The 27,444-nt window shown below is 37.7% G+C and overlaps 2 protein-coding genes across 7 annotated transcripts in view; one reads left to right on the top strand and one right to left on the bottom strand.

The window, feature by feature from the left end:
* Positions 1 to 65: 65 nt before the first annotated feature.
* Positions 66 to 3,726, bottom strand: LOC141427721 (late secretory pathway protein AVL9 homolog). The gene is made up of 3 exons (XM_074087317.1): positions 3,514 to 3,726; positions 2,850 to 3,047; positions 66 to 266 (listed from the first exon to the last, which is right to left on the bottom strand). The coding sequence occupies exons 1-3, from the start codon at positions 3,580 to 3,582 to the stop codon at positions 66 to 68; spliced, it is 468 nt and encodes a 155-aa protein (XP_073943418.1). The 5' UTR covers positions 3,583 to 3,726.
* Positions 3,727 to 8,017: 4,291 nt separating this feature from the next.
* The window catches only part of LOC141428065 (serine/threonine-protein kinase tousled-like 2), a 47,015-nt gene continuing 27,588 nt past the window's right edge, over positions 8,018 to 27,444 (top strand). For 3 of the 6 annotated variants that reach the window (XM_074087800.1, XM_074087797.1, XM_074087796.1), the window contains exon 1: positions 19,350 to 19,854. In XM_074087800.1, coding sequence (XP_073943901.1) covers positions 19,782 to 19,854 — 73 coding nt within the window. In that variant the 5' untranslated portion in view covers positions 19,350 to 19,781. Of the gene's footprint in view, positions 8,476 to 13,013; positions 13,071 to 19,349; positions 19,855 to 27,444 lie in introns of those variants that run through there. The other 3 variants (XM_074087798.1, XM_074087801.1, XM_074087799.1) reach the window with 3 other exon arrangements.

The following is a 27,444-nucleotide window of genomic DNA, read 5'->3' as shown; positions in this document are numbered from 1 at the left end:
GTTAACGAGTGAGTGTGATGAAAAAGGTTTTTACTAAGTATGATACATACCTTCTAGCGTCTGATCTAACTGCACGGACAGCTGTTCAGGTGGTTGTAAGCATCTTCCAACAGTTTAGTCTGGGAGAAATCTCCCTCCAGGAACCAGGCTCGCACTACTAGCTCCATCTTGACGGCAAGCCGTCCAAAGAGAGGGGAGCGACATACAACACAGACACTTTTTTGGACTGAACTCCTCGTCATGTCTTCCGTTTTTTGGACCACTTGCTGAAAGAAAATTGGACAAATTAAATACGTTCCTCATCTCTTTGTTTATTGAAGCTCAATTGAAGTTTTCACCCATTCTACAGGGTGTTTTGAAATTTATTTGTAATATTTCAGCAGGTTGTTAGGTTGGTTTGTTAGTTGGTTGAACACCCTTACAGGTTTTTCATTCGAATTTTGGTTCAATATGAAGACACACCTTTGATGTGGTACACTTTCAAGATTGCCCAATGTATGAAAAATTTGTTAACCACAATAAAAAAAAACCCTGAAAATAGTGAATGTGCAGGTATTTTTTTGTTCAAATAACCTTGTGAGCCCTCGCATACTTTATAAAGGGACCAATTAACACTAAAAATAACAGATGAATGTACTTTTTAAAGTACAAATTGTTATTGAATAAAGAATTTTAAGAATAATTTTGAATAATATTCAAAATAAAGCTGGTGAACCACATCTAGGTCTTAAGTGATAGGTCTGTTATTAAAAGTAAGGACTCAGGAGTAGTGAAATAATTTTTTAAATAGCCCAAAAACACAAAGATGGACATTTGAAGATTTAATTAAGTAGAAGTTAAAATCCGACATGGACTATACCATGACCATAAAAATTTCATACTAAATTCCATTTGATGTTTGATGTTAAATTAAATTATTTTGAATAAAAACTTGTATACCATGTATACATATTCTCTATTATTCACACATTGTTCAGTTGAACTGACAAAATCACCTGATGAAATATTTGTAAAACTGCATTATAATTAATGCAGTGCCAAGGGGTAATAAATAAAACAGTTTTATACCTTATCATATGCCCTTAAGGTTTAGTTTATGATGGTACTAAATGTAGGATGATGAAAATCCGCGGCTCGTGCTCCCATAATCTCGGTATTTCTATTGTTTCGTCGTACTTATTCAAAAATCGATGCCGGGGGGGGGGATAAGTATTAAAAAACAACAACTGTCTTAATCCGGCTGAATAATATTAATTAAACTTTGGATTTAAAGAAATTATAAATTTTACCTTTAATTTAAGTTTTAAATTAATTCTTTAAAACTTTTTATTAAAAGTCTTCTAGAAAGTCCGATGCATTCTTTGTTCTACACCTTAATTCGTAAATTCTTAATGAAAGTGAACTCATAAGCAACTTGAAATTCGTCTTGAATGTAGCAAAAATAAATCCCTCTGCCTTTTCTGATAAGGCTACATTATATTCGAGCATTGCGTATGAAATTTGTGCATTAGCTGTCAAGTTATTGTAGTTTTCTACCGAAATTCAACTGTAATAGAGCAAAGACAGGTCAAATCTGTCAGCCAGTATTCTTGATCTATTGTTTGTGTGGGCATATGTTACTCACACGTATATATTTTTAAAGCGAATATGAACGCAGCGTTCAATTGTAACTTAGAAAGACTCGTTCAAATTTTCACGTTTCTTTTATTAATTTGTGTGGTGATGATTTATTTGTTAACAAACAAAATTTGACACGAAATTCGGATTTCGGAGTAGCCCCGCTGATCTTTTGTCTATGGTTGAAACATTTCGTTTGACAAATTAAATTACCACTTTTTAATTTTATGGCCTGTACCTGTAACGGAACGTTATTTTTCTGATTTATTATCAATAACTATATAACCATAGCATTTTGTAGCTAACAATCATTAAAAAAAAATCACATACAGTGATTTCTTTTTATTTTTCCCTGAAATCGCGGCGATTTCAAACTTAAAATACGGTAACCCAAAATTCCATTGGAACAATACTGCACCCCGCACTGCTTAGCCCTTCCGAGCAGTGGATTTTAAAGGCAGTTTAATGCTGGGTAATTTTACCGGTTTTCAGGCAGATTCGGCAAAAATTATACCCATTACCTGGCAAAACCAGGATCTGACCCATCTCTAACTAAAAGTACTTCTGCCCAATTAAATGTCAATTATAAATCCAATTATCGCAAACTTAATTTGTTTAAGTTGAATATAATTTACCTTACAAGATACAGGCCTTGCCTAGTTTGTGAGAAAGAAAGAAAGAATATTTATATGGTAAGTACAATGTAGGTGGTTATTATAACAATTATAATTGTTTGTTTCACATGTTTAACCAATAATGGCATGCAAATTATACATACATATAATAATGTCAAATTGTTGTTGATGCAATAGTCACTAATACAATGTTATAATTTAGCTGTCATTATATTATTTATTTACATAGATCAAATTAATTACTGCATCAATTATTGTTACTGTCTCAGATTATCATTCCTTATTTTCAACCTGTAGAAACATTTCTTTATTAAACATTTCCTTAATTTTGTCATCAATAAGTTATTGTAGTTGGCGTAGTTCTTGTGGTATTTTGTTATATACAATAATACTCATAACTGTCTTTTTAATGTAATGCAGTTGAGCATGGAGGCATTTTAAGCTTATATTTGTCTCTTTCCCAAAGCCTTGGGTGAGTCAGGATTCAAATTATTTAATTGTGCTTTGTTTAACCTAAGTATTATTTTTCTTTGTAATTGTTTATTTCCTCTCTTGTGCAATTTTGTCTTAAAGATTTTATTATTATTATAACCTTACCTCAATAGGAATTTGGCGGAAACAGGATATTGCATAAACAGTATGGGCTGGCTCAGTCAGTCCAGGCAGATGAAAGAATATTGTGTCCGATAGGTAATTGTGGGAGCCATCAGGTAGGGCAAGAGCTGGCAGGTGCCTCCACGCTGAAGGCAGCTCCGCCGGCCGTCCAGGGACCAGCTCTGGGTAACAGTGTTCCACCTAAACAAAACAAATATAAAAAATCACAGCTGTGCCAGTTTATTTTTTTCAATTATTTGAAATTAAAACTGAAATAAAACAAATTCAATTAAGACTAAAGTCCTTCATGTTTCAAGTTCTTTTAGGTCCTACAGCAAATTAAGCCTAAGAGGTTTAAAAAAGTTTATTCTCAAATTCAAAATTACCTACAGTTCTACAACGACTGGTTGTAAACCTGTGATAAAAGTGAGAAAGTTGAATGTTTTAAATATTAGTCACAGAAGAAATAGTGAATGCATATTTTAAAATAATTAGAATATTTCGGCGAATTGGAGGATTTCACTTATGTGTAGTTCATAGTTGTATTGCGATATTACGTTTGCAATAAGAAAACATAAGATATAAACCACTAATTGTTTTTCATATGCGAAGTACTCGTCACAAAAAAACATTATTGATTAAATGAACACTTGACGCCTACACTTACCTGGCAGCCTTTTTTATGGTGAAAACCCACCACTATTATATTGAGCACCGGCTCATTTATACAAGACATTATGTTAAATTTGTTTTTAAGACCGTATTATGAGATCAGGGCATTTTCTGACGTTTATATTTTACAAAAACAATGAAAACGGGGGCACATCACATAGCGTACAATCGAAACTTAATGAAATGACAGACAGACAGTGACGTTGACGTGCCGGGATGACATAACGGCTAATGTCGCCAGATACATTTTATAAAAATCCGAAGCTTTTTATTTTTATGCTGCTGCTTGATAAGACCTGAGGGTCTACTCCAAAATTCGAAAATCTGTCAGAGGGACGAGACGACACGAACTTCGATTTTCGAATTTCGTAGTAGCCCCGCTGACCAAATGACCGTCCCAACGGTGGAATCAGTTGTATGCGTTAGACGCTCCTCTCGGCGCCATCGACTCGTTGTTATTTTTCATCGCAATTGCTCATAAACAGTGTCGTAACATGCAGGCTACCTCGGTTGCAACCCCCGCATAAAACCCTCCACCTTTTTGTTCTTGTCATGAAGCCCGTGGTCGGTAAATGAGTCAGTGCCCGTTCTAATTTTCTTGTCACAATGTACTAATCTCTTACCAACCAACCCCTTCATATACGGTATTCGCACACGGTACCATTACTTACGGCAATTAAAAATTGTTTTGAAGTTTTGAGCTTTCAATAAGAAAACAAAACTTAAAAACTATGTTTTCATCTCCCGTACTCAGAAAGTGAGGCAAATCATGTTTAACACACGTGGACAAAATTATACTTTCTTCTCAAGGGTAGAAATAAAGTAAAAAAGGCATTAGGTGTCAATGGAACACATACGTAATGATCATAATATTAATATGTATATAATTATGGAATGTACAATATGGTAAAATTACTACGTTTTTTTTAATTAGTCTTATTACAAATTTTATAATGCAAGTCAAATATTATTAAATATTAAACTTACTATTTTGTTCACGATAAAACATACCTACATACAGCCTTAGAAAATATTTATAAATATAAATTCGCCAATCAGAAATAACAAAGAAGGCAAACTTGTAATATTACTAAAGGTCTCATGAGACATCTATGGTGATTAAAGTAATAAACTAAACGGTGAATCACGATTGTAAGTCAGGAACGGTCCGGTTCGTATTAAAGTATTTAGGTGTGTTACTTTCTTACACGTAAACAGAAAAAGCAAAAAAAATCTTAAGGAAAAAAAAGCGCTTGTGTAATTATTACTTATGTCCACACACACACACACTGCCTATCTCAATACTGCTTAACTGCTGGGTTCATTTTGCTAAATTACAAATTTTACAAATGAATTGTCTAAAATACCTACTTTATCTACTTACTGTTAGTTTTTCTCTCATTATTATATATTGAACCCTGCGCCCAGTCAGTCACCTTATCTATGAACTTCGAAGTAAGTATTCAGATTATCTAGAATCTGGCTCAGAAGGAATTCCCCAACATACACTAATGTAGAAGTATACAAATCTAGGTTCACACGTATCACAAACCATTTGTAAAAATATATACACAACAATTCATGGTGGCAAATGGATAGGATATTGAGAGCCCGAGCCTTTGACGTATGTGGTGTAGACTGTACTACTGTTTCTGAATGGAATAAATTTGCACATTTAGATTTATAGGTCCTGACGCCATTAAACGTTTCAGATACATTAAATTATGGTAATGGTAGAGACAGATCTCAGATACTAGCTTTTACCTGCGGCTTCGCTCGCGTGAACCATAAACATTTCAAAGAAGCAAGCAATCAAGCAAGCATGCAAGTGGGCATGTAAGCAAGTATGCAAGCAAGCATGCAAGTAAGCATGCAGGCAAGCAAGCAAGCATGCAAGTAACCATCTAAGCAAGCTTGCAAATGAGCATGTAATTTTGCAAGAAATAGTGCCAGCAAGCATGCAAGTAAGCATGCATTCAAGTATGCAAACAAGCATATAGGCAAGCATGCAAGCAAGCGAGCAAGCAATCATGCAAGCAACCATCTAAGCAAGCTAGCAAGTGAGCCTGTAATTTTGCAAGAAATAGTGCAAGCATGCATGCATTTAAGCATACAAGCAAGCATACAGGCAAGCATGCACGCAAGTGTGCAAGCCAGAAGGCAGGCATGCATGCAAACAACAAATCAAGCAAGCATTATCCCACATGTGCAAGAAATAGAGCAAGCATGCATGCAAACAACAGATCAAGCAAGCATACTCCCAAATGTGCAAGAAATAGTGCAAGCAAGCATGCAATCAAGCATGCAAGCAAGCATGCAAGCAAGCAAGCAAGAAAGCATGATAGCAAGCAAGCATGCAAGCAATAATGCAAGCATGCAGAGTTAGCACCCCAGTGGTGGTAGTGAAAATCAGTTCATCATCATCAACCTCATCAGTTCGTTTATCGCTATCCCGCCGGAACTATGCTATTTTCCGGGATAAAAACTATCCTATGTCCTTCCCCGTGCCTCAAATTATCTGTATACTAAATTTCATCTAAATTGGATCAGAAGATCCAGAGATTACCCCCCTACAACCTCACAAACTCACCAACTCTACCTTTTTATAATATTAGTATAGATTTGCATTTGCATATTTAGGGAAAACCGTGATGTTGTTCTTTATGAATTGTACAATTTATTTTCTAATAATTTTAGTATTTTTTTACTTAATAGCATCGTCACCTCACCTTGTTGTGCGTCTCGCTTGCGATTATTGTTGTCTTTTATGACATAAAATGATAAAAATATCGGTGTATAGTTGTCCATCACTACGAAACACACCCTATCTTTCTTATAAACCAAGCTAAATAAATAAATAAGCTAAATAAATTTTATGTGACGTGCCTAGAGAACGGCTAATAGTGAGCTTGGTCTATAAGAAATATAGTGTGTTTCGTAGTGATGAACAAACTATTCGCAAATATCGAGTACTGCCTTTTCGCAACGTAACGTTTGGCAACCTGTTTCATTTCGCAACTTTTCATTTCGCAAACTCTAACCCCCTTATTCATAAACGACAATCAAACCTATTTTAGTTAAAATGCCGCTAAAATTCGTTTCTCCTTATCTGTCAGTTCGACATTTGTATTTGTTAGAAAGGGACAAAGCATTTGTTAGTTAACATAGGCTTGTTAAGTTTTATGAATAAGGGGGTAAAACTGTAAATATTTCAGGATTTATTTCAGGGCCATCGTGTAGAACTCTTTAGGTTAGATTAGGTTAGTTTTATAAAAATCCTGAAATATTTAGTTTCAGAAATATTAAACAGTTGGGAAATGAAAAGTTGCGAAATGAAACAGGTTGTCAAACGTTATTCGCCGAAACATTAGTAAACCGCAGATATTTTTATTACCATTGCTCAGTACAAAGTATTGGTGGAACTACAGTTTTTTTATATAGCTGACAATACTAATGACACAGGTTTTTTTATATTTTCTAGTTTGGATTCTTACCTTTTTAATCCAGCAGGGCTACTACGAAACTCTAAGTTCGTATTGTGCCATCCCTCTCGCTCTTGTATTAAATAGTATGTGTCAGAGAGACCGCATGACACGAACTTCGAGTTACAAGTTACGTAGTAGCCCTGCAGATGTCTGAATTTTAATAGTATTCCATGTTACTATAAAATTACCTTTACTTTTAGTGTCAATAAAATTAACTTAATTTTAACTGTTTTTAAGTTAGTCTCTTTGTTTATTACTATTATTATTAGTTTTGTGGTACGCTCTTGGAATGAGGGCTATCGTTTTTGTCTCACTAGATGGCGCACTGTTGCGTGAGGTTTTTAAGTATAGCTTTCAAAGTCTGTTATTACGGGCGTGAAAACAAAGTTTAGATTAAAATTATATTTAATACACCTTAAAACCGTACCATAAAAATATCGAGCATGCCACAGTGTTGCATAGTCCCCGTTTTGTTCGGAAAAAAGGGAGGACAAAGGTTTCCGAAAGACAAAACTGTCTCAAAACACAGACATTCATTGCAAAACACAAATAAGAAAAAAAATGTACCCTTTTTTAAAAATCATAGTTTTAAGACTATAGATGGCAGAAGTAGTAAAAATAAATGGAACGGAAATGTAAACTATGGTATACATGATAAAACAAACTTGGAGACTTTCAGGTAAATTTTAGTAAATTTCGTTACAGAAATATATACTGAAAAAAAAGATCATAATAACATTATATTGGGCTTGACTTCTTTAGATGCCATAAACTTTGGCAACACCTTATACTCATACTCATACTCTTTGGGCAACACCCTAACACCGAAATCCGCTTGTACCAATCGTTTGATTCGATTTTTTTAAAGTCAATAACAAATGAAATAAATTAATCATGCTTTAAATTATTTCGGTTAAATTTTATACTAAATTAATTTTTCTAAATATATGTTTATAAAAAACCAAGACTAGATTGTTCACCTTGATTGTTGTTTATTGTCAATACACACTGAAACGAAACTGTCAAGAGGTCGCCTAAACCCAACCTAAACCTATCAAGTTGTCTATTGTTGTGAATTTTCGGTTGTACTCTGACTGTACCTACGATTCATTATTAAATTGTACCAGACATTGACTGCGTTTGACTAATCTGCTCTTTCTGTTATTTTGTTTTAAGTCTAAATGAAGCACAGAATCTACTATAATTTTATTTAAACCGCATTATAAAATGCTTTGGTGTTATAAATGTTATTTGTAGGCTGACTTATCGCAAGTTGATGTTTATTTGTTACGTCGGAAGTGTTTATATGGTAGTGTAACCGAGGAAAGTTTACTAAATGAAAATTGACCATTTCGTCGCCATTTTCGCACGTAATGCGCTCAAGTTTTATGGTTTAGTGATACTAGGCATAAACTGTTGGTGCAACTTGTTGACAAAAAGAATTTCATCTGGACTGTGTTCTGAATTTTAAGGTTAGTTTAGTAAAGTACTATTTTATTTTAGAATTTATGTATTTTTTTTGGCTTTACTCTAGCTAGTTTCTCCGCCCTAAAAAAATGAATTGCATTAAGTACATCTCGCAGATCAATGTTGTGCACGCCATCCAAAAAGGAGCAAAGAACTAATCCGATTTTATCATAGATAAGTAGTTATATTTTATCTTAGGATTGATGGAGTCAACTCATATCTTTGTCAAATACACGAGATGTTGGAATTATGGAAGGTCAGACATCACTGCATTATGTACTCAGAAGGTAGCTAGCTTGTTTTGACAGGTTGAGATTTTACAAGGGTTTCGTCATTATTTACATTTTCAGGGTTCATTTACTAATATGTAAGTATGTAATTATTGAAGCGTTTTGGTTCACGACTTCATGTTCACAGAAATACCTACCAAAAGTATGCATGCGTAATAAATATACGCTAATTGTCGGAAATGGCTGTATGATATCATGTTCAGTTGTTTTAGTCACATTTAATTCATACCTAGTGTCAATTTGTAAATCAATTGCAAGTAGTGAGCTAAAGTTAGTATGGAAAATTTCACAGTGCCTATGATCTCTTAATTTTAACCTTTTACTTGGTTTAAAAGTATAGAGATAATTTTTAATTCCTGGGTTGAATTGTGATGTGAACATAGGTAGTTGGGTTGGTAGGTAAACAATATTGACAATACTAATTGTATACACAATAACTCTTTATTGCACACCAACACATAGCAAGCAGTACCCAAAACACAGGTATATACATACTTAGAGATTTTCTAAGGTAAGCATACTACTTGGGTCAATCAACTTTTCCCTGTACCGCATTGCCATGGTTACGTCCCCTGGATTACTCTACCATGAGTTTCTCCATGTTTTCTGTGGTCGTTTTCATTCATTGAGCGTACATTTTTGGCATAGTTACAAGCCTATTATTTAATTGTCAATCTCCTAAGCACATTAGTAGCATTTATCATAAAAGTTTTTTAAGAAACTGTCACTGTTGTCTATAACAAAAAAGAAAAAGTTGATCGACCCACTTATGTAAAATGAAGTTTTATTCTTAACTTCATCAAACTACCTATTTTAGTAGTAAAGAATTAAAAAAATGTTTTTTACTGGTTAGAGAGTTGCACTTAATAAATCTTGTTTTTTTTATCTTACTGACTGACATTGGATGATAAACTGTGCATTGGCATCTATTCTGGCATCTAGTTATTTTTCAGCGGGGGCCTGATGTGATTTAGCAGGTCTGCACTCTTTTTCAGTCAGTGTGGTGTGGTGGTGCTGATAGATGGGTTTGTGTGATTTGTGTGTGTTCTTACAGTGTGGAACTGCCTGAACACGCATATTTTGCATAAGCTTAGCTATCGTAAGGTCACGGGTGAGCAAGGAAATTATTTTAGTTCATTGATATGGACCTCCGCAAAGTAACGCCTGATTCAATAAATGATATAATTGAGTTAAAATGTTACTCAATTATCACCTTCCATTGTGCAATGGAGACTAATGCTCTTTAACCATACACTTTTATATTTCATCTATTTTTCTATGGATTTTGCAAAAGTAATAAGGCCTGAAACATCCACTCAAATGTTTATTATGTTATTATAAGTTCTCAATCCTCACAGTTAATTTGGGAACTTCAGCTCTTAATCTAAGAGGAAGCCTGTGCTTAAATCAAATATAGCTTGGCTCGCGTGAACCAAAAACAGTTCAAAGAAGCAAGCAATTAAGCAAGCAAGCATGCAATCAAGCATTTAAGCAAGCTTGCAAGCAAGCATTCAGGCAAGCACGCAAGTGAGCATGTAAGCAAGCATGCAAGCAAGCATATAGGCAAACATGCAAGCCAGAATGCAAGTAAGCATCTTAGCAAACTTGCAAGCAAGCATGCAAGCAAGCATATAGGCATACATGCATGCAAGTATGCAAACAACAAATCAAGCAAGTATAGTCTCAAATGTACAAAAAATAGTGCAAGCAAGCATGCATTCAAGGCTGTATTCAAGCTGCATTCAAGGCTCTATTCAAGCATGCACGCAAGCATGCAAGTGAGCATTTAAGCAAGCGTGCATGCAAGCAGGCATGTAAGCAAGCAAGCATGCAAGCAAGCATGTAAGCAAGCATGCAAACCAAAAATCAGGCAAGCATGGTCTCAAATGTGAAAAAATAGTGCAAGCAAGCATGCATTCAAGCATGCATTTAGGGCTGTATTCATGCATGCATGCAAGCAAGCATGCAATCAAGCATCTAAGCTAGCTTGCAAGCAAGCATTCAAGCAAGCATGCAAGTGAGCGCGTAAGCAAGCATGCAAGCAAACATATAGGCAAACATGCAAGCCAAAATGCAAGCAAGCATGCAAGCAAGCATGCACGCAGGCATGCAAGCAAGCATGCAAACCAGAATGCAAACAACAGATCAAGCAATCATACTCCCAAAGTTTCAAGCAAGCATGCAAGCAAGCATGCAAGCCAGAATGCAAGCAAGCATGCAATCAAAAGTTCAAGCAAGCATACTCCCAAAGGTGCAAGCAATAATGTAAGCAAAGCAAGCATGCAAGTTATTTAGTTTAAATATTGATCACTTCGCTCGTGTTAATAATTAGATACAGCGGTTTAATTGTTTTCTGGAATTTTACAAAATTCCCGTGGGAATTCCTGAAAGTTATCGTGGTTTTTATTGACGTTGCATTAAAAACAACCATCCCAAATTTCATTACTCTAGGCTCAGTGGTTGTTATTTCGTGATTTTATCCCTATCCCGTGGGAATATCGGAAAAAAGTAGCCTATGTTTTATTCCAGATGACCAACTATCTACATACCAATTTTCATCCAAATCCGTCCAGCCGTTTTAGCGTGAAGGAGTAACAAACATACTCACTCACTCACACACAAACTTTCGCATTTATAATATTAGTAGGAGAAGTAGGATTAAACCAACTCAGTTGATCTGATGATGATGTTGAGTTGATTGGCACTTTTTCACAGAAAATTTCATAGTGCTATTTCACATTCTGACAATCTTTAATGACTCATAATCATTATCTTGAAAAATGTCCTTTCAGGAATTAAGTTATTTGACTGTACAGTCAACTACAAAGAAAATGAAAAGACCTATGCATATTATAGTACATAAAGTTTATGTGATAAAGGTAAATGATGTAAATTGGCAAGATCTGGAACACATCACACACATTTGTTATATTTTAATTTGCATTCTTAGGTTATTGATCCATTATAATTATAACAACTAAAAAAATGTATCTTTTTTGTCCAAGACACACACACAACACTTCATGTTCAAGAACAGAGTTTCCATCAAATAATCCCCATGCTTGTTTATTATTTCTTCTTATATCTGTATAAGATAAGCAGACCCGAGGTCGTATAGCCTAACGTTTCTGAGGCTTGCGATCGCAATAAAATTACAGTTTTTGTATGCGAAATCTATCATTTGATTGCGGCCACGAGCATCAGAAAAGAGGCAATACGGCCTCTGGTGTATGCAGAATGCAGTTACTTAAATTCTATCTTGGCTTCATCTAGATTATAACAGCGTTTCTTTTCGGGCAGACCTTAATGGCTACGATATTCAATGTCATCTCGCTTTTCGCTAAGTGCATCGCCACCACACTGACTTAAGCAGCGTTTCCACCAATAATGTGCGAGGATGTGTTGCGTGCGAGAGATATGTTTTTCATGAACCAACAGAAACGCTTAATTTACACATCCTCGCACAGCACATCTCTGGTGGAAACAGCTGAGCGGAGCGAGGCGAGGTAAATGAAGCGTTTCTATTGGTTAGCGTTAGTGAAAAGCATATTCCTCGCAACACATCTTTGCACATCTCTGGTGGAAACGCTGCTTTAATATGAAAGGGGTACACCGATCGACAAAACAAATCGCAGCCTGTTGTGCTAGCCGTGCAATACGCGACATGTTTCGCTCAGCCGTAACACGCCAGCTTTCGTCGAAGACCCCGTTCTATTCAGCAAGTGCGAAGGGATACCGTGTCGTGTCTGCTATAAAAGCTAGTAAACTGAGGCCTCTGTTATAACTAGTCCTGATATTACTCGCATTGTGTTTGTTTAAATATGATGCAGTGAATTCATATAAGTATGCGTAATTGACACGATGACACGCCACGTAGCGCGTAGTTACAACAAACATGGCGTCACACGCTTGCTTATCCACATCGTCTTAAATTGACCTTCAAAAACTCACATACATAGTTAATACGCGACGGTTTATTTGTGCACACGATCGTTTATACCTGCGCAGTTCCGTTACTCCGTAGGGGCGGGTAGGTTTGTCCTTTGCTCCCCCCTCCCTTCTTAAGGCCAGAAACGTAATTTGCGACCGCAGGTGCACTCGACAAAACATTTTCAAACTAAATTTAAATAATTTGTACAGGCTTCTCTAGCATTGGTCTCAAAAGGTACCTATTACAGCAAGCTAGGTAGCTAGTTTATTGTTATAAAGTTTTTTTGCATTGTTCTCAACAAAAACTTGTTCTTTGTTCACAGGATTCAATGGAGAGCTTGTTAGATCCGCAGGCATGACGGAGAAAGTATTATACCCAGGTGAGTTCTTCTGGTGGGTTCAAAGTGGTCATACACCAACCTTAGGGCAGAAAAATAACATACACATAGAGACACAAGTTTTTTATTTTATTTCGCTGCTTTCGATCTGCCTTAGGGTCGTCAGTCGGTAGCCACTTATGTTATAATCCTTGCTCGCTGCCATGGGATGTATTAGAGAAAAATGAACCCTAAATATAGTACGTTAAGATCATTATTTGATCGTAATTGAGCAACTTCTGTTTAGCATCGGCGTCTCTATGGGATTGATTATCATGCTGGGTAATTTTACTCGTCAATTTTATTGTTATGAGTCGCACTTACTTGTTTCTCACAACTTTGGGCGTTCTGTGCATTAGATTCGTAAGAAATATACCTACTTAAAAATATGCGTATCTTTGCCTTTTTTTTTTAATAACACGATAAACTTGGGAATCGATGCAAACAATGAACTTCATAGTTCATGTTTCGGATAGGTAGTAGATAGATATAATTATGCATATCGTCATTGTTGCCAATCACATACATACATACCTATATTAAACCCTTGTTTGCATGCATGAGAACGTGTATGTAACGCTATAGCGCCGTTTTTTCCTCGAGCTAGGCCGCGTTAAAATTATTTTTATCGATCAGTCTTGTATAGAGTTGTGTGCAGTGCTTCATGAACTGCGTAGGCGTCGTAGTTCTGTGCTAGTACCTAGCGGCCATGTTAGAACACGGTCGGTAAGTGTGACGTCACAGACGGGCCGTCACCAGATCAATAGGGATTCGAGGTCAGTCCAACCCGACACGACGAATCTGCCTCGCCTGATGGAGTTTAGGCGCTCCCCCGCTCTTTACCTCTCACCTCCGCCCGCTTTGATTATACCAAGCAAGCTCTGCCTCTGCCAACAAACATGTTTTTTCCCCTGAACAATGCTCGGCTACCCTATTTAAAACGTAGTAGGTATTATTTGGAACCTTATATCACGAGTCTTTATTATTTATTCATAATAATTTTACGCCTGATTAACTTTGGTTTTATGTTAGACCTTCTTGCTGCTCAATTCCGCAACACCTAATGACTAATGTTACGAACGAGTCTACAATTAATAAACGTTAACGTTATAACAGTTCACTCTAATTGTAGTTTCTCATACTCAAACGTAGCGTCTACTAAACAGCGGGCTGGCTAGTTGAACAGATCGTCCACCTCGCCAGCTTATACATATGTTGTTATATATATATATATATATATATATACAGCTTATAGACCGATATAATTAATAATGTAATGTTTTGTTTGTTCGCACACGGATCAAGGGCTAAATCGTCTATATTACGATCAAATTGCACCCAATTCATGCCTACTTGCTCCTTCAATCTATTCCCCTAGCTGCCCGCTCGGGATAATCTCTCGCGACGGGCGGCCCCATGCCCCAAAGCCAGCCCTCCTTAGGTACTCTATGAATACCTACATATTGCGGTGTATATTCGAGGCGACGGAGAGCACAGGAAGCGTGGGATGACCCCGTGAAAACCAATGTTTCTTCGAAAGATCAGACAACACATCTAGTATCACCACCGAAATACTCTATAGAACAAACGTGACACACTTAAGTGTCTTAAATTAAATCTCCGTGCTCACCGTCCTCATCCCCTTTACGGCAATGAAACGATACGCGTAATAATAAACTTGTTTTGAAAAGGTCGCCGTTTCAAGGTTAGGGTAGAGCGCCTTATAAAGAGATTGCCTGAATAGCGTCCCCGAATGTACGTATATGTCGGTTGCGCGGTGCATGTGCATCGGTTGACGCATCGCGGTTGAATCTCCACATAGCGCGGGCGGCAGTATGTATGTAAAGCGCGTAAGTACATAAGACATGGATCGATGCCGGAGTCGACACCCGTCCCGTTCCCGTGCCCACCTCTTAGTCTTTTGATAATAATACCAAAAACGAAAACAAGGAGGTACGACTTTATTGTTATACCTACTTAAAAGTAGATTATTTATTTTTGGAAATACACAAGACCGCTTCTTACGGCTCATTTCCACATTACGTTGTTTCATCTAATGAATCTGACTGTGCTAAGTTTAACCAAACTAAAGTAACATTAATTGATAAAAAAACCGGCCAAGAGCGTGTCGGACACGCCCCAAATTGGGTTCCGTAGCCATTACAAAAAAAATTGTAATATTTTTCTAAGGAATTCGTATTTTATACGGAATCTTCCATAGTTTAGGTATATTTTATACCTTAGGCTGCTATTGACTCTTAAACTACTAATAATTCTGAAGCAAACTTAACCGTTATAGTTTTTCTTGAAAGTTTGGTATACTTACTACCATCCTGAATTTTTTCAAATTTTTCCATCCACCGGTTTAGATTTTAGAGGGGGGACGCTTGATTTTAATGAAAATTTGCACTTTAAAGTTGAATATTTCGCAAACAAATCGCTGAATCGAAAATCATCTTAGCAAACCCCTAATGGTTTTAAAGATCTGTCCAATGATACCCCACACTATAGGGTTGGATGAGAAAAAAAAAACCACTTAACTACTATGGGAGGTATCCTAAAAAAAATTTATTTTTATGTTTATTTTTATTGTACCATTTTGTCGGCATAGTTTACATATATATCCGTACAAAATAACAGCTTTCTATCATTGATAGTCCCTGAGAAAAGCCGCCGACGGACGGACATACAGACAGACAGACATGGCGAAACTATAAGGGTTCCGTTTTTGCCATTTTGGCTCCGGATCCCTAAAAATATTGATGCATGCTTAATATGCTCTACCAAACTGGTGTCTGCTTTTATTTTGAGATGTAGAGTATGATTTGAGTAGATAAATGTCCAGTCAGTATCGAAAAATAGATGTTATTTACCCTTTAACTGATTGCAAACTAGATATTTTTCGTAAATGTATTTAGCACACTTAACTGGTCGTGGTATATTTCAGGCATTGCTGTGACGAGAAGTAATACAAATTATTACTTAGTAAAATGATAGAGCTTGAGATGTTAAAGAGCTACAGATTATTATGGTAATTATTTTTATTGCTTATTAATTGAAAGCTTTAAAGATAATGCGGCAGTGTAATATTATATGATTGAATTAGAATGTGTTCGGGTCCAGCGTATTTCCAGTTGATGTCAGTGGCTTCCTGGGAATGTGTAGATAGTGTTTATATTAGAACTGGGCGAGCGCGGCGAGCTGACAGTGGGTGTCCGCAGCCGCAGTCGTGGCCGGCGACTGCGTTGTTGCCACGTTTACGTACTAAGTATGTGCGTTCAGGCAATTGATTCGCATTGTGGATTGCGCTGGCGCTATGCAGAACTGGGCGCTGCTCTACGTCGAGTGAAACCCGGCCCGCTCGAGGTCAACGAACTGTTCATGTTCATTTCGCTGCATCCGTTGCAAATACGCGGCGCATCGCTACCACCACCAATTCTAACCATTCAATGCACCACTTTTTTATCCAGTGAATTGAAAAAGTGGCCCACACTATAGAGAAACTGTACCAGCGAGGTTGACTTAGCAATAGAAAGTTTACATGCATCATAATGAGTGTGTTCAATATAATTATAAAGTTTCTTAACGTCACAATCTAACGGAATGAAAGGAAATTGTGTCCGATACAGCTTTATTACCTTAAAATTATATTTTTTTGTTAGATTGGTGCCGGAGTTAGAGACCGCTTCGATTGTGCGGGTGACGATGTTACACAATCCGGTTTGTTTGTGGGCAAGTACAAGTACAGAAGACGTGCGGTAGCTGCGGCATTTTTCGCGGACGCTATCGATCGAACGCGCCGGATCGCAATTCGTAACCCTTTGTGGTGGTAGCCTCACCTCACCCACCCTTGCCTCACTTATTCAAGAGCACCGCTAATGATCCCGACATCTCGACTAAACCACGCCTCTACAATCGACTTTTCTTAGTTTCCTTATTTCCACTTTGTGATACCCACCTGCAGTCGCCAGAACTCCTGCAAGCAATCGTACTGGCAAGCAGATCTGTTACTTTATCTTATCACTGTTGTATCATTGTATTTGTTTTCCAGTTTCAGCCTCTTTATACTTAAGCTCGAGCTTAGTATAATCGATTGGCTTAACACTTGTCACTTGTTGCCATGGATTTCGAATGTTCATTCTTTTATTACGATGAAATTAAAAAGAAGTTTTTATTGATGTATTAACGAGACCCCGTGGTTTATGTGGTTTAGAAAGGTTTGTAATGAACATGAGCCGGGGTTAGCACAGCGAGGTAGCCGAGGTAGGTATAAGAGAGTTGCCCTATCCGCCGCCGCGGTAATGGGCTCCATTCGCCTGCGGGAACTGGTTTGTCGACGCGTTTTTTTGTCAACTTGCTACTGCAAAAATATAAAAGGGCGCGAGTATCGTAAAGCTCTTAGCAAATCTGGCCAAAATATGTAATTTTGGATGATTTGGTATTTTTACGAAATTTGGATTTTATAAACAAACTGTGTTGATAATAATGTAGGCGAAGTGATGTTTCTAACAAGCTAGGGAAAGGAGGGGTAGAAAAATCCTTTAGTGTCGACATCGGGTCGGGGGAGGAGCTGAGTGTTTAGGGGGTGAGCGGGGTGGTGGGAGGAAGTTATATAGTGACGCGATCACGTGTACATTTTGCAGCCTGTATTGATCGTGTCGTCTTTTTCTTGTTGTTAAATGCGGTAGCCCTGCGTGATTCCTGACAATTTACAGGCCACTGATATTTATCCGACTGTTGAAATTATACATATTCATACTTAAAAAATTGAACCCACTTCACCTCAGTTCGTGCGTGGCTGAGATTTGTAATCCTTTGATTTGTTTAGATGTAGTACGTTAGTACGTAGTTACTTAGGTGATAAGAAGGCTGACACCATATAATTGGGCTATCGATTGAACACGCGTCAAAGCTACTTTCAACTGTTTTATTTACCAGTTCCACTTCCACATGAAAAACATTCGCTTGCGTGCCTTATTTGCCTCGTTAGTTACTCCTACGCTTTACTCAATTTGGTGCTACATTTCTGTTACTGCTTATGTACGGCTCGTCTCTACATCAGACAATATAGATAGAAGAGTCAGACGTCTATTTTGAGTAACAAGAACAAGATGTATGTATTTGTACTGTACTTACTAGTGTACTTGCTTTTAACGACTGCGAAAAAACTGTGTCGTAGTCAAGCGGCTTATAAGCCGTTATAACATCGTAAAGTTAACAATCGCAGCAGAATACCATTAGAATGTCGTCATTAGTTAGGCTCTTGGGAACGAGTGATGTGCGAGAACGGCGTTCACACGAGCGGTGCCGACTCGGACTGCCAGAAAAACAGCGGAGAGAGTTTAGTATGGTTTAGTGGAGGTGAACGAGATGTGTGATATAGTATGTGCGCGCTCTATTTCGGTCGCGGTGGCGCACTCGGCGGCTAATCGGCGCGTCACGTGACGAGCTCCGGAAGGACGGGGGGTGAGGGCTCGTGAGCGGCGCGAGGGGAGGGACGCTGTTGGAATGCAGTCACCACCGCCCGGTGCAGAGCTCTGCGAGACGATTGATCGTCAACCTGCTCCAACTCCGATTCCATCTAATGGGCTATATTCTATGATTGCTTCCTCCACCCTCCAAATTCGCTATTATTTGGGTCGAAGAGTGTAATACTCTCAATCAGGCTAAGTTTAATAATTGACTTCCATATCTTATTATAAACATATTTCGGTTGATACGTAACTAGATAGCTACTGTAATAACAGCGAAATCAGTGGCGGATTTATGTTTTTTAGGAGTGTAGGCCACTTTATATCCGCCGCCCTATGTAACTTTCTAAAATAATTTTCTCGTTGAAATCTGCCGCCCCTAGGCCGCGGCCTATACGGCCTTTTGACAAATCCAGGACTGAGCGAATTTGAAATATTTAAACAAGCTGCCTACAGACAGACACGATTGCCTTGAAACTTAAACGATCTAATGTGATCTAGGCGAGGTATGGATTTGCCTGATTCAGTCTGAATTTTGTAATGAAACTTTTTGCAAACGAAGGAGTCGTTCAATCATGCATGGGATAAGCACCGGCTGAAATATTTTGGCATAACGATAATGCTTATGTACGTGCATATAATTTATATGTATTTGTTCGGGGCTTGCTTATTTGTGTTATTTAATTTTCATTCGAGTGAGGATGTAATCGTCGACGGCTACAGGCACAGCCAGTAATTGCAGCGCGCGGATTGCAGGCGCCCCGCGCCCCGCCGCCCGTGCCCGAGCGCCGTAAGTAAACAGTCTGGTGTTTATCCGCGTCTCGCTCGCACCGACCGCGTCGCGTCGCGCCTCCGAGCCACTCTGAGGTGCACTCGCTGTTCCTATTATTTTCGTGACGGGTATTGCGCCGAAGCCGATTCCCGCATCCTCGCCCCGAGACGCGAGGTCCGGTCTCGCGCGGAGGCGGCGACGGCGGCCGTTCGCATCGCGCGCCAGTCCGCGCCCGAGGTCGACCGTCGGTTCGCGCCTATCAAACGTTTTGTTTGCTCGTCGTCGGTTCGTTGAAAACGAAAATGCGACACGTTCCGGCGAACGTATCGAGAGCGGATCGCGGTGGTTGACAATCACGCGGGCGGTACTCGTTTGTCGGAACGGTGACGTGTTGGTGACAGTGAGCGGATTGTGTTTTGGCGTGCCGATGCTACACGTGAATGTGGATGCGGTGCGGAGCGGTGTCGGAAGATGCATTTCAAGGAGGCGTTCACGATGAGCGATCGTCCGAGCGAGCGCGGCCGCCGCAACTCCCGCTGCAAGGGTGGGTGTCCACAGCGGCGACCGCGGCCCGTCTGCTGCGTGTGCCTGCTGCCTGCCTGCACGCGTGCACACACACGCCTCGCAAACATACACACATGCACAGCCTGCCGCCCGGCCGCCGTCATAGCAATAAACACCTTGCGCGCGTTGCTTGTTTGTAACCAACCACACGCTGCTCATGCACATTCTTCTTCATTCATCAGACCTAAGATACCGAACCGAAAGCTTATAAAGTCTTTCACTGGTGTATGCTTTGAATAATGTGTGAATGGCGGACTAAATTTCCAACTGAATAAACATGCTGCGCGATCAGCTGTTTGGTCTGACGCAGCAGTTATTTATTACGCCGTTTGTTTTGCTATTTGACACCTTGACTGGCTCAACACGGCAAACAATTGTAGATACATAACTAACGACGTAGGTATAAATACTAACTAATTTGTCTTGTCTCTTTTACCTTAAAATGGATCAATTATTTTAAAATATGGACTTTTTTTACATTTTTAAAGCCCAAAAATCATTTTTGAAGTAACGTAATGTGCGAATTGAATCTCATGTCGGCACATACTTTGAAATAAACAAATAGAGCATGTATTTAAGAAGTATGTATAAGTAAAGCGTCTAATTGGTAGGCAAATTATTTTAAAGTTATACACCGTTTTTCTTGATTTCTGTTAACTTCGCAAGATCTTTTTTGTATTGTGTTGTATCGTAAAACTCTTTAATTGTACATAACAACACATGAACAGAACAGAAAATAGGATAAGTAATAAGATGTACAAAGGCGAACTTATCTCTTAAATGGACCTCTTCCAGTTAACCTTTGAACGATTGACAGGATAGGTAACAGAAACAAGAGTAAATAAGTAGAGTTTTTTCAAATAAATTATATGGATGAAATTGTTTAATTCATAAAATTGATGAGTGACACATAGAACAAAACAAAAAAAAACAACTTTTTAGGCTAAATAATAAGTATCAATCAAAACAAAAACACTTCAAATAATTTATTGAATCAGGCTAGATGAACTAAAAGAATTTCATTACTCACCCGCGACCTTACGATAGCTAAGCTTATGCAAAATATGCGTGTTCTTGCAGTTCCTCCACCTCCACACTGTAAGAACTGTAGCATGGTGTACGATTGTGTCACTGAAGATGAGCTCTGGTTGAGTTCGAAACGTGTCAGTGTAGTGTGGTGGTGGTGATAGATGGGTATGTGTGATTTGTGTGTGTTCTTACAGTGTGTAGGTGGAGGAACTGCATAAACACGCATATTTTGCATAAGCTTAGCTATAGCTATCGTAAGGTCGCGGGTGAGCAGAGCAAGGAAATTCCTTTAGTTCAAAAACACTTAGTTACAGAATTTGAAAAAGCGTCATAACTTTACACCTTTTACCTACACCGTTTTACCGCGCATAATTAATTACCCCTTAGTTCTTGATTATCTTTTAAATAGTAAGAGTTCGACCATTACTAGTGTCTTGAAGAAGTTAACATCATGACCTGACCTGAGGCAGTATTGTCTAACGTTCCTGCAGGGCTACTATGAAACTCGAAACTCGAAGTTCGTGTCGTGCGATCCCTCTGACACTTATACTATTTAATACGAGAGCGAGAGGGACGGTACGATACGAACTTGGAGTTACGAGTTTCGTAGTAGCCCTGCTGACGCTCGCGGTCACAATCAAATGACAGTTCAGTTGAATGTTCCCTTAATCCGTCATCTCCCAGGATAACAGGATCAAAGGAATTTGGGCACAAATTTGTGCCTCTGGGAGAGGACAGGTTAAGTTAATGAAAAATCCTACTACCTACTACTAAGGGTCAGTACAGACGGACTGCATTCCAACTGAACGTAACCGCAACTGTCGACTGCCCATACATTAGCTAGATATCTGGAATAACACATTGGCTACTTTTTATCCCGATATACCCACGAGATCGGGATAAAATCTCGAAATCTCATCCTCTGAAAATAGTCATGAAAGGCACAGTGGCATATAAAATGTAACGTCAATAAAAACTACGATGTAATTTTTGGGAATTATTATTGGTTCTAGAACTGTTTAAATTAGTACTCCAAATGTCGCCAGATAAATCATTTTATTCGTCAAAACTTTTTTGCGAACGCTAAGATTTAAGCAAAAGTCGTCACTTCTGTCACTAAACTGGCAACATTGATAGCCGTTGCGGGCCCGTCGCGGGTCCGACCTGCTCTCTGTGTGAATACAACGATCCGCGCGGCTCACGCGGCGGACACGACCCGACCCGCGCACGCTTTCTGTGTGAAGGCGTCCATATACCGCCATGCAAATACGCCCGTCGCGGGCCCGCGCACGACCTGCGCCCGCTCTCTGTGTGTGTTGCCCTTAATTGAACTGCTGATTTACGCGTGTGAAGCCGCGGGTACACTATTAAAAAATAACACTATTGTATTATCCGTTAAATTAATACCCACATAAAATGAATGGTTAAATTTTAAACTTTGATGCGCAGAAGCGAATTACGTTTTGGTCTTAAATTTTATGCGGCAGCACTTACCCTCACCATGTCACCCAATCGGATTACTAATGTATGGACAAAAAACTTTTCCCAAAGTATTTTACTCAAATTATCGCAAAATATTTTACTCAAATTATTATTTGGCAAAAAATCATTTGCCAAAAAAACTTATCGCAATTATACAGTTAATATTTTTTTTGGCAAATTATTGTTTCACAAATAATTACTTAGTCATGTTTCATATTACCAAGTATTAATTTTAGTCAATCGTTTGGCATAACGTACTCTTCCCAAAATATCGCATGATATAATAACCTACTTTTCTGGGAGCAGTTCGTTTCCGTGGGGGGCGCAGTTCTAACCTAACCTAAACCTACTTTTCTGATAGCAGTTCGTTTTTGCAGGCGACGCAGTTTTAACCTAACCTAATCTACTTTTCTGGTAACAGTTAGTTTTTGTAGGGGAAGCAGTCTAACCTCATCTACTTTTCTGATAGCACATAGCAGTTCGTTTCTGTGGAAGACGCAGTTCTAACCTAATCTAACCTACTTTTCTGATAGCAGTTGGTTTCTGTGGTTGGTTTGTGCGAAATGTCATTTTGATTGAACAAACATTTTTTTGGAAAAAAGATGCTAACTATAGAATGAATGATTGATTACACATAATAAAATAAGTATCTATTTGTATAATTTGCAGTAAAAATACCTGCCAAGTGCGAGTCCTACTCGCGCATTAATGGTTCCGTATTCTCTAAAAAATCAAACTTGACTAACTAGGTGTAGGTGTAACCTGTTTAAGTACAACCGCTCACTAACAGACAATATACATTTTTTTTTCTAAAACTTGCTGACGCTTGACAAATTTTCATTATTTACAGTAATACAGGATGATCAGTCCAAATAGGTGGTCAGTAGGGAGAAGTCAGAAAGTATGAGAGAGCGAAATCTGTTCTTATGAACTACTAGCGACCCGCCCCGGCTTCGCATGGGCAAAGTAAAAAAAACGGCGAAGTGCGAGTCGGGCTCCCGTACGAAGGGTTCCGTACCTAACCTATACAACATTGTGAACATTAGACATAAGCAAAAAAACGGCAAAAAAACACGTTTGCTACAGGAATATTTATTTTATTTTAATTCCATTATTTATTTTACCTACAAATACCTACATCATTCTCGCGTCTCGCGTAGCGTCAACGTAGAGTAAATTCATTTTTTTTTTGGTTAGATTGATATTTTTAATTTCTTAATATCTTTTGAATGGAATGTCCGATTTGAATAATTCAAAAAGTAATCTACAGGTATTAGAACCATCTTGAATATAAAATTATTTATTTGGATAAGGATAAATACAAAGGTATGGATAACATGTTCTGATTTTAGTCAGCATATCTGTCAACTTTTAAAATGTAAATAAAACTGGCCAAGAGCGTGTTGCCATTACGAAAAAAATCAAGTAATATTATGTACGTTCTATTACCAGAAAAACAGCGTATCTTCACGGCACTTACGTCCTTTTGTTGAGAAGCGCAGTTTTTCGTCAATAACTCAAAAACGGTATATCCGATCATGTTGAAACCAATTTTCGTTGAAAGTATTTATTAAGCGTTACCTTTCCATATTTTTTGGACAAACGGTTAACATAATTGGGGGGGGCACAATTTTTGCTACTTTGGGAGCGATTATTTCCGGAAATCTTCACTTAATCAAAAAAGTTTTTGAGAAACCTTACTATCTTTACAAAAGAGCTGTCGGCCACACGTTGATGCGAGTCAAAAAAATTTTTATTTCAGTTTCTGTTACGTGTATGGAGTGCCCCCCCTATAAATATTTATTTTTGTAATTTAACTACAAAACTAAATAGCGGCTTTGACAACACATCTGTACTCCAAATTTAATTGATATTCATCTTGTAGTTTTCGATTAAAAATATTAAGATGCCTGTGACATACGGACGGACGGACTTGACGAAACTATAAGGGTTCCATTTTTGCCATTTTGGCTCCGGAACCCTAAAAGTGGTTATTGTGACATAACTACCATAGTTGAGCATAATGGTATCGCGGAGTTTTTTGTAGATTGTGAGATATTCTTTAATATCTTAAAATTCGGGCTAATCCGTAGCCCTTCATCTTCGGAGCAACTCGACTCAGCGGCTGCTGCAACTCGATTTGAGACGTGAGTTATTCGGGTCAATATATTTAATATTATTATATATTTATTAATGAAGCGTATAACTAATCAAACGTGCCATTCGTAGTCAGTATACTTAAGTAATCGCTAGATATATGTCACGCACGTAGTCCAAAGTCCTAAACGTATTTTGGGACTGTTCTGAACCCAAGTTATATTTGAATATCTATAAGGCAAGTAGAACATATATGGGTATCTGATGAGGTGATGAGTTACATGACAACTATGACTAGTGATGACATCATGTCTGTCCAGTTGATATTAGTTACCCACCCATTTTGCACTATCTATTTGATGATTTGACCTGTTTACGCGGTTCAATCAATTAAAATAGCCTATACTCCAAATAATCTACACAGAGACATGACATCAATCATTGTGTTTTGACGATTTGTCATACAGTAAGTTTTATGTTAAATGGAATGATCCATAGAGACACCCTGGACTTCTGCACTTATCTGTCATTTAATCGAAAGAAGATCATGTTAAAGAAAAGGTTATACATACAACGCCGCAGTCGCAGGATTGATCAGCAAATTGTTGCGACAATTTTTAGGGTTCCGTATCCAAAGGGTGCCAACGGGACCCTATTACTGAGACTCCGCTGTCTGTCTGTCCGTCTGTCACAGGGCTCTATCTCTGAAGCCGTAAAAGTTAGACACTTGAAATTTTCACAGATTATGTATTACTGTGGCCGCTATAACAACATATACTAAAAATAAAGTAAAGTTACAAATTAAAGGGGGTCGTCATACAAGAAACGTGTTTTTTTCAGCGTTTTTTGGTTGCTAGACGTTATTGGCCTAGCTATTTCGGTTAAATATTTACCTTTTAAGTTTGCGATTTTGATGATGTTTTATAAAAGCTTCGATAATATAATATAGTGACGGTCTGATTGTGTGGTTTATTCGTTTTTGAGCAAAATTAATAAAGCAATTTATGAACCGCAAACCTCAATGAAGCCAACTTTGATAAAGCGCTCGCCAAATTCACACCGTATAATCACTATGTTTACTTATTGTTTTTTACATTGAAAAAAAACATACTAAGTATTTAACACTATTTACAAGGTTTATAATACAGTTTCAAATTTATTATTCACACTAGTCGAGCTTCTTATTATTTAATTACACAACATACGAAGTCCGCCGAATTTCCCGCGAATAAACAGAGTTGACAGATATTTTTTTTAAGTCGGTTTAAAGAACAAAGTTGTTTCGGAATTGTCTTCTTATCTTATTCTAAAAGATACAGGCTCATTTTACTTCATTATGTGGGCTTTTTTAATCCTCACAATCTCACATCCGCTGCTATTGTCATCGCTACCTATAAAAATAATGTAGTTATGTAGTTTTTGTAAAATGGGTATATTTTAAGGTTTGGAGAATTGGGGTCATTTTTGGACAATATTTGCACTAGGTACTTGTCCTTCTTAGACAAACACTAATGATACCAAATCCGCCAAAAATGTTATTACAAGCTTCCATTTAGTTCCTCCTGTCCCGTTGTCTGTCTGTCTGTAGTCAAATCTTGCAAGTATAATTTGACCAACTTCCAGTTGTCAGATTGACTTGAAATTTGGAATACTTAATGTAAAACGCGTGATAATACAATAATCTGGTAGTAACATCCTGATAACCCAGCCAGGATCGTCTCCGCAGGACAGAACTCTTCAACGGTTAGTAGCATAGACTTGAAATTTGGTATGCAAATGTAGTTTGTGTGACAAAGCGAAGTACAGTCAGCTAAAAAAGCTTTTATTAAAAATGTTTCTTTTTTACCAGTAACTTTCAAGTTAAATTTGGTCCACTTGCCAGTTTCCGATTGAGCTGAAAATTTGCATGCATGTGTAAATCGGATGACAATGCATTATAATTATGACATGAAGCTGATCTTATGATGAAGCTAGAAGGTGGCTATAGGAAGTTCGTAATGAAACGACACAAACCCATCGAGTTTGGGTTACTTTGATTTGACTTGACGAATACTTTGGTACTAAGTAAATGGTAACCAGGGTCTGATGATGGAGCTGGAAGGTGACCATAGGAATCCCGTAATTAAACGATGCAACCGCATCGAGTTTGTGCTTGTTTGATTCGTCTTAATGTGTACTTCTCGGCGTGAATATGCGACCCTATAAAAGTTAAAAATAAAATTTAAAGAAAAATAAAACCTTTTTAAAAACAAGCTTTTATTAGAAAAAATAAATGAACTAAAAAGGAAAAATATATTTTTTGTACATAGTTAAGTTCTAGGGACTGATATAAATAATAAATATGGATGTACTTTAAAAATGTAAAATATATATCATTTTAAAAGCTTAAGGCACTAATATTGCATACTAGGTACTAAACTTTAATCTCATACAGTGTGCATAGGTTTTAAAAATGTTAGCTATGTTGTTTTTGTAAAAATCCCTTCAATTTCACATTTTCAAAATATCATTGACTACTGTGCTATGGTTTCTTAATTCTACTAAATTTTTTATTATAATTTATTTATATAGCTGGCTTCTATAGTTAATTAGTGATCAAACGCGTTTTGAAGCTGGTAGGTACTGCTTTATTAACACCAATGACATTCACAAGCCAATGCATGCTCCAAATACAGAGCACATCAAACTTGCTTAAGCGAGTCCCTCTTTTTTCGAATAAAGTGGGACTTAGTACGATGATATTAAAACATTTGTCCAGGGACAATAATCAAGTTAAAATTAAGTACTACCCGATGTAGAAGAGCCTTCGAAGATACTGTCACATGATCATGAACATTGCACGGCTTTAATTTGAAGAGTTGATTGATTTTTGTGTTTTTTAATTTGTAATTGGCAAAATTGGGTCTAATTTTTCCAAATTTAAATCCACTTTGAAATTAACAATGTAATATAATATATCCCT

Source organism: Choristoneura fumiferana, chromosome 5 (genome assembly GCF_025370935.1).
Source record: "Choristoneura fumiferana chromosome 5, NRCan_CFum_1, whole genome shotgun sequence".
NCBI lineage: Eukaryota > Metazoa > Arthropoda > Insecta > Lepidoptera > Tortricidae > Choristoneura > Choristoneura fumiferana.
Note: the sequence above shows the minus strand (reverse complement) of the source record. Positions and strands in the feature narration are given on the sequence as shown.